General features: G+C 52.5%; 1 protein-coding gene across 1 annotated transcript in view; it reads left to right on the forward strand.

Moving 5' to 3' along the window:
• Positions 1–972: 972 nt before the first annotated feature.
• The window catches only part of FAM83F (family with sequence similarity 83 member F), a 34,255-nt gene continuing 22,071 nt past the window's right edge, over positions 973–13,156 (forward strand). Inside the window, exon 1 of the mRNA XM_004373882.2 lies at positions 973–1,525. Coding sequence (XP_004373939.1) covers positions 1,052–1,525 — 474 coding nt within the window. The 5' untranslated portion in view covers positions 973–1,051. The remainder of the gene's footprint in view (positions 1,526–13,156) is intronic.

Below are 13,156 nucleotides of genomic sequence, written 5' to 3' on the forward strand. Positions count from 1 at the left end.
GTGCTATGCTATAAAATGAGAGAAATGTGAACCTTTGGTTGCTATGATCTGAAAATATTTTGAATGTGGAGAATCAAATTGTACAGCAGCACATGAACAAAATAATATGTTCATGACTAAGAAGATTGTATTTAATCCAATGGGAAACAGCAGAGCTGCTGCCACCGCCGCTGCTAGTGTGTGTGTGTGCATACGCGGCTTCCCTCCCTGAACTCAAACATATATTTTAAATCACTAATACAGTAATCAGGCCTCTGGCAGCCTCTCTTGCCCAAACACACACACAACACTTCCCCTTAAAATGGGGGGGGGGGGAATTCCAGCACAGTTGCTTACCTCCTTTCTGTGTTTGGGTGGCTTTTCTTTTTTTTTTTAAGAAATTTTTATAGTGGTGAAGGTGTTGGATTGACAGCCCCTGTTGGCCTCTAGTCTCAGAAATGGGGCGCGTGGGCGGTGAGCCGAGGGTTTCATTAGCTTTCCGCGCACACACACCGACCGCCCCCTGCCCAGTCGTCACAATCCGTCCAACCACCGCCGGCTCGGCAAGCTCTTGTAGGGCCCTAGACCCTCGACGAGGGATGGTCAGATCGGTGGCCCCGAGGCGCCCGGGCCAGACCACGTGCTCGGGGCCCTACCTGCAGGGGGTTAAAAAAAGTGCTCACGCGACCGGCCTAGCAGGGGTCGGCCGCGGGAAGGATTAGGTTGCTGACCTTTCCCCAGTTGAAGAGTCAGGCCCAGAGGAGGGAGTGGACCGGGGGCCGCTCGTGAGTCTCACCACGGCCTAGTTCTGGAACCCAGGCCCGGCGGCATCCGCGAAGGACAACCCAAGGTTCCCGCGCCGTTCTCGCCGGCGGAGGAGGGGGCGTGGCCGCCTGTCCCCGCCCGACGGCCGCGCCCGCGTCGGGCCGGCGCGGATTGGCTGGCTCGCGGTCGTGGGGCGGGCCTCGGCCGAGTTCCCGGCCAGGTGAGGCGCCCCGCCCCTCAGCGGCTCCAGGTGCGGCTGTGGGACCTGGGGCCGAGGGCAGGGGCTGAGGCGGGCGGCCGGGACGCCATGGCCGAGTCGCAGCTGAGCTGCCTGGACGAGGCGCACGTGAACGAGCGGGTGACCGAGGCGCAGGCCGCCTTCTACTACTGCGAGCGGCGGCGGGCCGCGCTGGAGGCGCTGCTGGGCGGCGGCGAGCAGGCCTACAGCGAGCGGGTCCAGAAAGAGCGGCTGCGGGACTTCCTGTCCAGCCAGGAGCGGCAGGCCCTCCGCGCCGCTTGGAGCCCCTACGAGGATGCCGCCCCTGCCCGTGGCAAGAGCAAGGCCAAGGCCCCGGCGCAGGCTGCGGGCGAGCCCGCCGAGTCCCTGGTCTACTGGCCCGACCGCTCCGACACCGAGGTGCCCCCGCTGGACCTGGGCTGGACTGATACCCGCTTCTACCGCGGCCTGAGCCGTGTCACCCTCTTCACCCACCCCCCCAAGGAGGAGAAGGCACCCCACCTCAAGCAGGTGGTCAGGCAGATGGTCCAACAGGCCCAGAAGGTATGCCCCGTCTCGACCCCGCTGTATGGGACCCCACCCGCAGGCCCCTTGGGCCAGGCCCCACCTCAGAGCCTGGTCCTGGGCCAGCGGCCCTCACAACCTTCTGGAAACTGGACCCTGACAGCCCTCACCTCGTGGGCCTGTGGTGAGGCCTCCAGAGCGGATGGATGTGAATGTGTTTGGCAAGTTACAAGGTGCTGGACAGATGTTAGTCATCCTTATGACAGTGTCCAGAGGCGCTGGCTTTTCTCCCCTTGTTTTTATTTCCTTGTGGCTGCCCTCTCCTTACTGGAAGAGTGGGAGCTGCGGCCCTGTGGTAAATTGGGCCACTCCATAATAACCTATGGGCTGCCCAGTGATTTACAAAACACTTCCGTGGCCATTTTCTCATTTGATCTTCAAAAAAACCCCGGGAAGTGGGGATGGGGACACCCTCACCCCAACCTCTCTGGAAAGCCCCCCAGAGCCAAGGCAGGCCTCACACCTCACATTCATCCCCCCCCCCCGCCCCCAGGTACTAGAGCTCAAGCAGTCTGGAGTGAATAAGGGAATGTATTTTGAGCACCCGAATGTGCCTGGCACTGTACTAGGCATTTTGAGGAGGCAGGTGGCTGGACCGAGCAGCTCAGGAAAAAACTTCCACTTACCACATAAGCTCTGCTTGATTGAAAGGAAAAGACACTTCCAGGGTGGCTGATTAGACTACTGGCAGGACTAGTAGATTGTGGGGGCAGGGGGAAGATTTTAAGCTTTACTCTGTGCCCTCAGGTAGGGGTATCTGGGTAGAGTTTCCAGATAAAATGCAGGACGTCCAGTTAAATTTGAATTTCAGATAAACAACAAATGCTTTTTAAATACTAAAAAAAAAATTGCATTAGAAAAGTATTTGTTGATTATCAGAAATTCAAATTTAATTGGGCATCCTTTATTTTTATTTGCTAAATCAGGCTCCCTACACTGAGATTTGTTAAGAAATACCAGCAGCCTTTCATGCCAGTGCAGAATATACTACAGGAGTGGCTTGGGTTCACCATACTAAATCAACTCGATGAGTAGTTAGAGTCCCATTACCCATGCAGGAGGGAAGATTAACCCAGGAACACCAGTGATGAGACCCTTCTCCCTGGAAGGTGTGATCTAGGTTGTTGGCTAAACTGGCAGCTATAAGCGAGGGTTAACTTTTCACTGTCCTTGTTTCCACCCTGCCTCTCTAAGTAATTCCTCCTTGTCTGACTGAGCTTTCTTTGTATATTGCATTCTGCAGAGGAGAAAAGCAAGTTTGAAGACAGAGGAGGGGAAAGGGAAGTGGGTGACAATAATGTGCAGCAGGCTGCAGCTGGGGTCAAGTCTCATGCTGTAATACTAACAAAGCCTCAATTCATTTAGCATTAAATAGGTCAGCTACTGTGCTAATGATTTATCTGCCTTTTCTTATTCACTGTTTACAACAACCGAGTGAGATAGGTATTTTCCTTACGTTCACCAGTTGCTGTCAAGTCGATTCCGACTCATGGTAACCCCATGTGTGTCAGACTAGAATTGTGCCCCATAGGGTTTTCAATGGCTAATTTTTCAGGAAGTAGACCTCTAGCCCTTTCTTCCCACGAGCCTCTGGGTGGGCTCCACCCTTCAACCTTTCAGTTAGCAGCTGAGCATGTTAACCTTTTGCACTACCCAGGGACTTCCTTATGTTTAGAGAAGAAGAAATCAGAATTTAGAGCAGCTAAGTTACTTGCCTAAAGTCAAGTAGCTAGTTAAGTGGCTAAGCTGGGATTCAGATACCAAAGCCCTTGCTCTTAACCACTGACCCACCCTGCCCTGCTGTTGAAGTGTTGGTGCAGTAAGATTAAGGCAAGGAGTTTGAGTGAAGCTAGCCTGGCCATCTCAGGCTGTGTATCCCTGTTATAAAAGGGAGGGGTCGGGCTCAGGCCCCTGCCAATTGAGGCTTCTAGTCCCATGTGAGCTAGAATCAACTTGACAGCAAGAGGTTTGGTTTTGGAGCCCTGGTGGTGTAGTGGTTAAGAGCTCAGGCTGCTAACCAATGGGCAGCAGTTCGAATCCACCCACCGCTCCTTGAAAACCTTATGGGGCAGTTCTACTCTGTCCTGTAGGTCCACTGTGAGTCAGAATCGACTTGACAGCAATGGGTTCAACGGGTTAGTCCCATGTGGAATGGTAGGATAGGACTGTTGTGTCATGGGATCTTCTTGTCTCTTTAAATATCTAACAGCAGAAACTTACACAATTGTGAACGAATAACATATACATATTTAAAACCAAACAAACTTCGTTGCCTTTGAGTTGATTCCAACTCATGGCAACCCCACGTGTTACAGAGTAGAACTGCTCCATAGGGTTTTCTTGGCTGTAATCTTACAGAAGCAGATCACCAGGCCTTTCTTCCATGGTGCCGCTGGGTGGCTTTGCCGCCGATCTTTTATGTTAGTAGTCAAGTGCAAACCGCTTGCACCATCCATAGACCTATTAACCAGTAGTTATTTCCTGAGTGCTTGCTGTGTGCTAGCACTAGCCATACAAAGGCTATAAACTGCGGCCTTTGCCCTTCAAGAACTTACTCACATGCTGGGGGATCTGCAGACAGGGAAAAAGAGTTTTTGAGGCTGGATGTGCCTAGTCTGAGACAGCATCCTGAGGGAATTGAATTGCAGGCTTGGAAGGGAAGAGAAAAGTAGACTGGGCAATTTGTTGGTTAAGAGTCAGGAGCAGGCGCGTTGACACGTTTGCTGTAGAAAAGCAAGGAAATTTGACTGGCTGGAAGAGAGAGTTGTCATGGTGGAGCTGAGTACTGTGTGGGGCCTGGTATAGGAGTACTAAGACTGGGTCCAAGGCCGATGACCACCCCATGGAAAAAGCAGCTTCTAACTCTGTTCTGTGCACCTCCCCCCAACTCCCAGGCCCTCTGTGCCCCCATCCTGCCACTCTGAATCACTGCCCCTCACGTCTGTACAGTATCTTCTTCTCAAAGACCCCATCAAGTAGGTAGGACAGAGAGCTTGTCCCTGTTTCACAGGTGAGGAAACTGAGGCACAGAGAAGGAAAGGGGCTTGCCCAAGGTCATCTGGTTGGTTATAGGAAGACCCAGGACAAGGACCCAGATCCCTAGCTTTTCCTCTCACAGCTATGCCCTCAGACTGCCACTGCCTGACCCTCCCCCAACCCTGCTTGTCCAACTGGCAAGCAACCCTCCATGGCCAGTAAATTAGAGTCTTCCTTTTTCCTTTTCACCCTGTGGGAGAGAGTTTCCTTTGTTTCCTGTCAGAGCCTGGCTGACTGGAGGCTGGGTAGGGCACAGTGTGAGGTGGTTTATGTGCAGAGACACAGTGACCGCGTGGACGGGAGGCACAGAGACATGCTCACATGAGGACTGTGCCACACACTGTTGCTTTTTATCTCATTTAAAACCCGGAATAACCTTGTGAGGTGGCATCGTTTTTTATTCCCAAGTGACAGTCAGGAGCTGAGGCCCAGGGGGAGTTGCTGTGACTTGAGAGATTCCACACCTGGTCCTCATGACTGGGAATCGACTGCATGGCAAGGAGAAAGGAGCCTAATTACGGGGACACTTTCAAAATACTGATTGGGGAGGAAGGGCTGAGGGTGGTGACCGGTGAGAAAACCACCCAGGTTGTGGAGGTGGGACCCTGTGGGCTTGATGAAGGCCTTTGAGGAGGTCCGTCTCAGTTCTCTGCTCTCTGGGCCTCTGCAGATGGCAGAAAGCCTTCCTAGGCCCGGTCTGGATAACCGGCATTCAAACACTCTGCTATGTTCACTTGCGGGGTGGGGTTTTTTCTTGCTGGTTTTTTTTTTTTTTTTAATCCCCTTGAGTTATCTGATTATTTTAGTGTCGTTGAATGGTATACTTTTTCTGTTTAAACCTTAGGCAGAAAGGGTACCTTCAGGGACCCAGAAGTGAGTCCCTTGGCCTGGCCGTTGCTCACAGAGAAGACCAGGGCAACTTGCTGATGTTTGGGCCACTAAGATCATTGTAACTGCCAAGGAGTGGTCTTAAAAGCAAGACTGTGTAGACGGGGGATCTCTTGGTTCTTATTTACAAAGCCAGAGTAAGAGGACCAAACAACCGCAATTTGGGTGGGCGGAACTAGGAAGCATTGTGCGTCCTTCTGGCCGCTTGACAGTTAGCACTTAAGTAGAAAACAGACACATAAAACACATCTCTGCTCTTAACTAGCCCAATAGTCTGCTCAGCCATCATTATAACATAGTATGATGAGTGCTTGACAGAGGGTGTGGCAGGAGGGGCACTAACCCAGCCCCTAAACCCAGTTAGGGCAGGACCTTTGATGGGGAAGACCTGTCTACAGGCAAGTCTGAACTCAGCAGGGAGGGTGAGATTGCACAAAGCCATCCACCCATCCTCACGCCCAACCTCCCTTGTGACCAGCAGCTTCCATTTTTAAGGCTACTGAGCAAGTCTCTGGGGACGCAAACTGTTTGAGCTAGACCATTAACCTAAAGATTGGTGGTTCGAGCCCACCCAGCGGCACTGCAGAAGAAAGTCCTCTCGATCTGCTTCTGTAAAGATCACACCAAGAAAATGCTATGGAGTAATTCTACTCTAACATGTAGGCTCACCATGAGTTGGAATTGACTCCACGGCGATGGGTTTGGTTTTTTTTGTGGGCAGGTTTGGAGAGCCTCAGGAACAGAGGAAAACTTATTGCTCCCTCCCCACCCCCCCCGACTGACTCTTGACTCCTGCATTCGTGGGCCCCACGCCCAAATGTACCAGCTACCCAGCTCTTCATAGTTTACCACAAACACCCATTTCCTCTGAGCCTCAATGACCATGTAAGGCAGGGTATTATCTCATTCCACAGAAGAGCCCTCTGAGGTCTGAAAGAGTGGAATGACTTGTCTTTTAGACCAGGGACAAGAAGAGTACACAGCTTCTCTGGGTCCTTGACCAGGATTACCACTGACCCCCGTGAAGATTATAAAAACAACCCAGGAGAGGGAGTTGTAATAGGTAGCTATTATTAACTAGTAGCTGCTCTTTTTATTCCTGTAGCTAGTGGAATAGGACCACCTGGTGGATTGCAGAAAGAGTGGAGTTGGTGGCCAGGCCATCCCCAGCCCCGTCTCTGCCTCTTGACATGTTTATCCTCTTTCCTTCATGGCCTGGCTCAGATGCCACCTCTTCCCTGGCACTTTACCAAACTCTTGATCCAAAGGTAATGTTTTGTTCTCTGACACGGCCTCTTGTGCGTCCCAATTTATGTAGCACACAGCTAGCTTTGTGAGAGCTTCATCATCCTCCTCCTGGACTGGAAGCTTTGGGAGAGCAGAGACTGTTGTACTCCTCTTGGCCTCCTTTGCAGGGCCCCAGTGTGGCCTCGGCTGTCACAGGTAGTCAAGTGTTTGTTTAAATGATTGAAAACTGCCTCATATTGGCCGCCCATCCCTCTGGAGAAGCAGGTGTCTGGAGAAGTCCCCTGCTGAATTGCACATTACCAGGGGGCTCCTTTAATCCCCAATGTAACAAGGTGTCTGGCAGCAGAGAGAAGGCTGCACACTGGGTTGAGTGAGGAGTGGGGGTGGATCAGACACTTGAGGAAAGGCCCCAGACTAGGGGCCTGGCCTCCCGGGCTGAGTAGCTATGAGAGTGACCGGCTGGGATCCAGATGCCCAGGAGGTGTGGCAAATCCTTGAAGTCATACGCCTACCTCCCCAGGAGACTCGGCTTTGCAGTAGAGCACACTGCCTTCCCCACTAGCCCCAATCGGTGCTTCCCTCATTCAGCCACATCCAGCACACAGTCCCGGCACCTTCTCCGCTCCAGGCACCGTGCTGGGCATTGGGATCTAGAGATGAAGCTGCTACCAAAAAAAAGAAAATTACATATTAAAAATGTTACTGGTTTGTGAAATCTGAGAGTCTGAGAACGCATTCATTAGCCTCCTCACCACCTCGTCTGAGTTGTTAGCTGCCATCAGAGTCAGTTCCAGCTCATGGTGATCTCATGTATAACAGAAGGAAATGTTGCCCAGTTCTGTGCCCCCAATTCTCAATCTGTTCCTAATGCCTCACCACCTCCTCTCCTCATTCTCCTCCCCTTTCGTCTCAGAGGACAGTTTGACTTTATCCAGGAGCCTCTGAGCTGCTTTTTAAAAGCCTGATTTAAATGCACAGACTGCATTGTTTTGTTTTTCCTGCCACGGGCTCCCATCCTTACCCTCCGGTTCCCATGCAGAGTGCAGAGCAAAGAGGGGGCCTCTCTGGGCAACTAGGGGACCACAGACCCCACATACCCCCTCAGCCTAACCTTCTTCCTCTCTATAAGTGACCCATCCACATAAGTTTTGTTCCAGAGGCACCGGGCAATTCCAGAGCCTCTGTCCCATTAAGGCTGGTGGATAATGGCACAGCTGCAGCTCCAGGGAGCCCTAGTGGTGCAGTGGTTAAAGTGCTGAGCTGCTAACTGAAAGGTCAGGGGTCGGAACCCACCAGCCCTCCGTGGGAGAAAGATGGGGCAATTCTACTGTCCTATACGGTCGCTATGAGTGGGAACGACAGCAGCAGATTTGGTTTTTATGGCAGCCCTGTGGGATCTTGCTCAAGCCTGTCCAGGCGTCCTTGTCAAGCCCTGTGTGTGGCTGTTGGATTTGGACTCTCCTGTACACACAGTCACTGATCCCTAGGAGCTGGAAGACCTGAGCAAGAAACACTGCTTCATGTCCAGCACAAGTGACAGGCTCTGAAGTGGAAAGGTCACAGGTTCTATCCTGACTTGGCCACATACTCGCTGTGTTCCCTCTGGCAAATCTCTGAGTCTCCTCCCTACAGGGAAGATAATACCTAGGTTTCTGGCTGGTTGTGAAAACCAAGGGGGAAACTGTGTGTGAAAGCTGAGGACACCTAGAAAGGATCATCCACCACTGCCACCAGTTGCCATCAAGTCGACCCCAACTCATGGTGACCCAGTGTGTCTCAGAGTAGAACGGTGGTCTACAGTTTTCAATGGCTGATTTTTCGGAAGTAGATTGCCAGGGCTTTCTTCTGAGGCACCTCTGGATTGACTCGAACTGCTAGCCTTTTGTTTAGCAGCCTAGCTCCTTAACCTTTGCACCATCAAGGGACTCCAGAGAGTATCATACAAATGTTAATTGTCCTGGAAAGTAACTTTGCTTTGTCTGTCTTTTCAGGGAGCAGGGAAGGGAAGTGCCATGAAATTTCCTCCCAGGAAGTGGGGTTGCCCTGGCCAGTAGATTTGAGTTGAGAGTTGCCTGTCATTGGTAGGGTTGGAGGGCCTGTGTGTGCATGTATGTTTCCTGTTTCCTTCTTTGAGTAGGAAGAGAGCAGCTGCCCACTGCTCCGCTCCTCTCTGTTTTTCTATTGGCCTTGATTGGTGGTGGCAACTTGTCAGGGTGACTGTCTGTCTGTCTGTTTGACTCCAAGCTGTCTCCAGGAAACTGTGGCATCTGAATCCTCAGTCCAGGGCCTTCACTGGTGTCTGCAATGGCAGAGAGAGACTGGACAGGAAGGTTCAGGGGCCTAATCTGGGGATCCCCTGAGGGCACGACCCTGTACAGTCACCCAGAAGGGCCTGACCACTGCACAGGCCCAGCCCAAAGAGCCCGAGGGCGGTGTGGAAAGTGACTGCCCAAGTTCCTTTCTTCTCTCACTGGGGGAGGAGGCCCAGGAGACTGGGGCCAGTACTGAGCCCCGATGTCATCCTGGCCTCGGGCTGTGTTTCCCTCTTTGGCGAGGAGAAAGGACAACCTCAGCTCCTTTGTGGAGGATGCCCTGAAAAATGGGTGCCTTTTTCATAACCTTCTCTCAGTTTTGTGGGCAGCAAAGGCAGGTCTGTAGGGCCTCTCAGGAGGCCCAGGCCACTGCCAGGGGAAGGAATGCTTGGCTGGGAGCCGGGAGACCTGGGTGCTCTGGTTCTCCCTTTCCGCGATTACTGGGTGATCTTGGGCAAATCGTTTGACCTTGCTAGACCCTATTTCTTCATCTGTAAAATGGGGATAATTTGTCTTGAATACTTTCACAAGATTGCTCTGATGATTGAATGCAAGGCTAGCAGAAAGCACTATGGAGAAATTGAGTAATGCATGCAGATTAAAGGGATTTCTGTTAGGAGCGCTAACATTGCTGAGAGAGAGGTGCTATGCATGTTATTGCCTGTAATTAATTCAGTCCACCACACGTTGCAAGGGAAGTGGCCTTTCCCCTGAGGCTCAGAGAAAGCACGAGATCATGAAACTTGTTAGAGGCTAGCTGGGATTCCACCTCAGGCTTGTTTCTTGCGACAAATGCAGGTGCCCCTTGGGGATTGCCCTCTGGGGTCACCTCTTCCCTCTAAAACTTCCAGAAACATTCAAAGTATATTTGTGGCCAGCCAGGCCCTGGGAAGTTCATAGACTAGTTCAGGAAACAGACATGCACAGTTGCCAGCTGCTCCAATCCGTATGGGTGCAGGTGTCACGGGGACACAGGATCTAGGTAGCTTCCCGGGATCAATATTGTGCTCTTAGTGGCCACTTTCTGGCCCCCTGGGGCCCTGATGGGATTCCCAGCCCGGCCACCCTCAGCTCCCCCACAGCTTCACCCCCCGGGATACTGCCCCACCTTGGCTGGGGGCCAGACCTGCCTCCCTTTTCTCCGCGTGTACAAAGCGGAGCCTGATCTAGGGCAGGCTTCCAGTCCAAGCTGGGTTGAGGGGAGAGCAGGGCAGAAAACCAACCAGCCAGGCACGGGTCCTGGCTGACCGCCTGCCTCTGCTGCCGGCACTATCCAAGACCTCCTCCCCCACCAGGGCAGGCTGAGTCACCGTGGCCTCCCTCCCCTGCCTCCCAGGCACTTTGACCAGTCAGTCAGCCTTTGCTGCTGCCTTTGTAGCTTTCTGTTTCCTGCTCTGAAATCTGGGGAGTCTGTGGATGATCCCTGGAAAATAGTCTGTGGCTTTTCTAACTATTGTCTCCTGGCCCGGCTTTCCCACTCATCTGTACGCTCATCCCCGGCACAGCTTGTGCCTTGGTCATTCTGTCAGCCCCTGGCTGGACTGGCTGGGCGTGTGGGAGGCGCCAGAAGTGTTCCTTTTGCTTTGTTTTCAGCATTGAGTCAGAAATGGTGGGGGCCGGGGTGGGGACCAAAACTCTACCTTTTTGTGAATCTTCCAGGACAGACTGTGAGTGTCCTTAACTCCCCACCCCAGGAAATCGGCTTGGCCGCTTTCTGACTGCCTGGAGATTCCACATTTGTTCATTTGTTCCGCAGGTGTTACCAAGAGCCTACTATGCGCCAGGTGCCAGAAATTTGCAGAGGAATAAAATATGGCCTCTGCCCTAAGTCTAATAGGGGAGATAAAAAGAAAATAAATTACAATACAGGGGGAAGGGACTGTTGGTGGCTTTTATTTATCAAGTACTTAAGTGCCGGCCATATGCCAGCCCTTTTAAAATATATTGTTTTATTCAATGTTCGCAACAACTCAGCAGCCTTCCGTTTTACGGATGAGGAAACTGAGGGTCAGAGAGGATAAGGTCATACTGCTGGCAAATAGTGGAGCTAGGTGGGAACTGAGATGAGTGACTCCTAGGCTCAAGCTCTTTCATCCACTGGGCTCCAGTACCGCTCCCGGTGAGCCCAGCAAGCAGGGGCACCTCACCCGAGCAAAGCAGCAGCCAGGTGAGCAGAGCCTTCCCAATGGAATTGACAGCTGATTTAGCTAGCTAGGGGAGGGGAGGGCAGGCATGGAGTCCCTGGGTGGTTGTGCAGATGGTTAACGAGATTGGCTGCTAAATGAAAGGTTGGAGGTTCAAGTCTACCCAGAAAGACCTGGTAATCTACTTCCAAAAAAAACATCCGTTGAAAACCCCATGGAGCACAGTTCTATTCTGACACACATGAGGTCGCTATGAATTAGAATCGACTCAACCAACTGGTTTGGAGTCCCTGGGTGGTGTAAATGGTTAATGCTCTCACTGCTAACTAAAAGGTTGGCGGTTCGAGTCCACCCAGAGGTGCCTTGGGAGACAGGCCGGGTGACCTACTCCGAAAATATCAGCCATTGAAAACCCTATGGAGCATAATTCTACTCTGATACACATGGGGTTGCCATGAGTCAGAATTGACTCAGCAGCAACTGGTTAGGGCAGGCAGAGGACAGGGTGCGTACAACGCCGAAGGCCTGGGAGCGCATGTACTCACACTGTTTACATCATCCAAATGCCCTCCTGCCCCCCTTCACCAACCACACCCCTCTCTGCACTCTCAACTTGGATCTCTGGGGAAGCCTTCCCAGGTAATATCACCTGGCACCGGCCACACAGTTATCCTGATGCTTCTCAGAACCTCCCCAGGCAAATTGCCAACTCCAGTTGTCTTGCCCTGATGGATCCATCAAGAAGTTCCTCAGCAGATGTTCCCTGAGTCCTGCCCTGCTCTGCCCACATATTGCAGAGTGCTGAGAGCTTGAGGCCAGTAACCCAAACCAGCAGATGATCCAAAAAATCGTTTGTGTATCTTCATTGGATTTTTTTTTAGCAGCTGATTTATCTTCCTAATTATGTTTAGCTTTAAGCTAATGTTAAAATGAGCTTGCGTTAGATAATTTTCACTAATTAACACCAACTTAGTGCAGGTGAAGTCATCCCAGAAGCACACCGTGGGGCAGGGAAAAGCTGGCCTAGGATCTTGAAAAGAATTGCTGTGCTTACCCGCTGGCGAATCACGTGTGGTTCTTCACACTGAACTGATTGACCTTACTCACATGGGTACAGACTGTTCTGTTTCCTGGAGAGCCACCAAGGCCTCCCTGTGTGTCCCCCTCATCTGGAGTATGACTGTCAAGAGTGATGGCCTCCGAGGGTCAGATCCACAGGGAGTGAGCCCAGTGGGGAGCAGCAGGGAGAGCTGGCCCATGGGGTTGGGAACAGAGCCCTGCAGAGGCTGAGGTGTCTGGGAGAGGAAGCCAGCCCAGCTGGGCAGGATTGGGCTCAGCCCATGCAGCCAGGGAGCCTGGTGTTTAATGATGTCTAATTAGCCAGCCTGAAACAATGGAACATGGCTACAGACAGCCGGGGAGCTTCAGCTGACAACGCACAGATGCTCTGCTGGGGAGTGGGGAGCGAGACCCTACTGGCACCTTGGTCTTGGCTCTTCCTTCTGGGTGAGCCAGGGCTCAGGCCCAGACTGCTCCCTCAGCTCCTGAGGGAAGCCCCCTACCGCGGACATGTTCTGTTTCGGACATCTGCTACAGGCGCAGGAAGGAGTGACAAGTCACTGCCCCCACCCCTGACGGATAGGTGGAGACCCAGGCCTGAGCAGACACATACCCTGGGGAGGCACACTGGGCACTGGGGGCAGAGAACGATCCTGGGGCAGCCTCCAGGATGAGGGGGGCAAGGACTCCATGGGAAAGCATTGCCATCACCCATGATGGATAGATGGAGACCCAGACCTGAGCAGACACACCCTGGGGAGGCACACTGGGCGCTGGGGGCAGAGTACGATCCTGGGGCAGCCTTCAGGATGAGGAGAGTCCAGGGGAGGGTGAGCCAAGGCAGGAGGGAGTGCTGGGAGAACAGAAGAGAGAGAGAGAGAGAGAATGTGTGTGTGTGTGTGTGTGTGTGTGTGTGTGTGTGT

Source organism: Trichechus manatus, unplaced genomic scaffold, assembly GCF_000243295.1.
Source record: "Trichechus manatus latirostris isolate Lorelei unplaced genomic scaffold, TriManLat1.0 scaffold00027, whole genome shotgun sequence".
Lineage (NCBI taxonomy): Eukaryota > Metazoa > Chordata > Mammalia > Sirenia > Trichechidae > Trichechus > Trichechus manatus.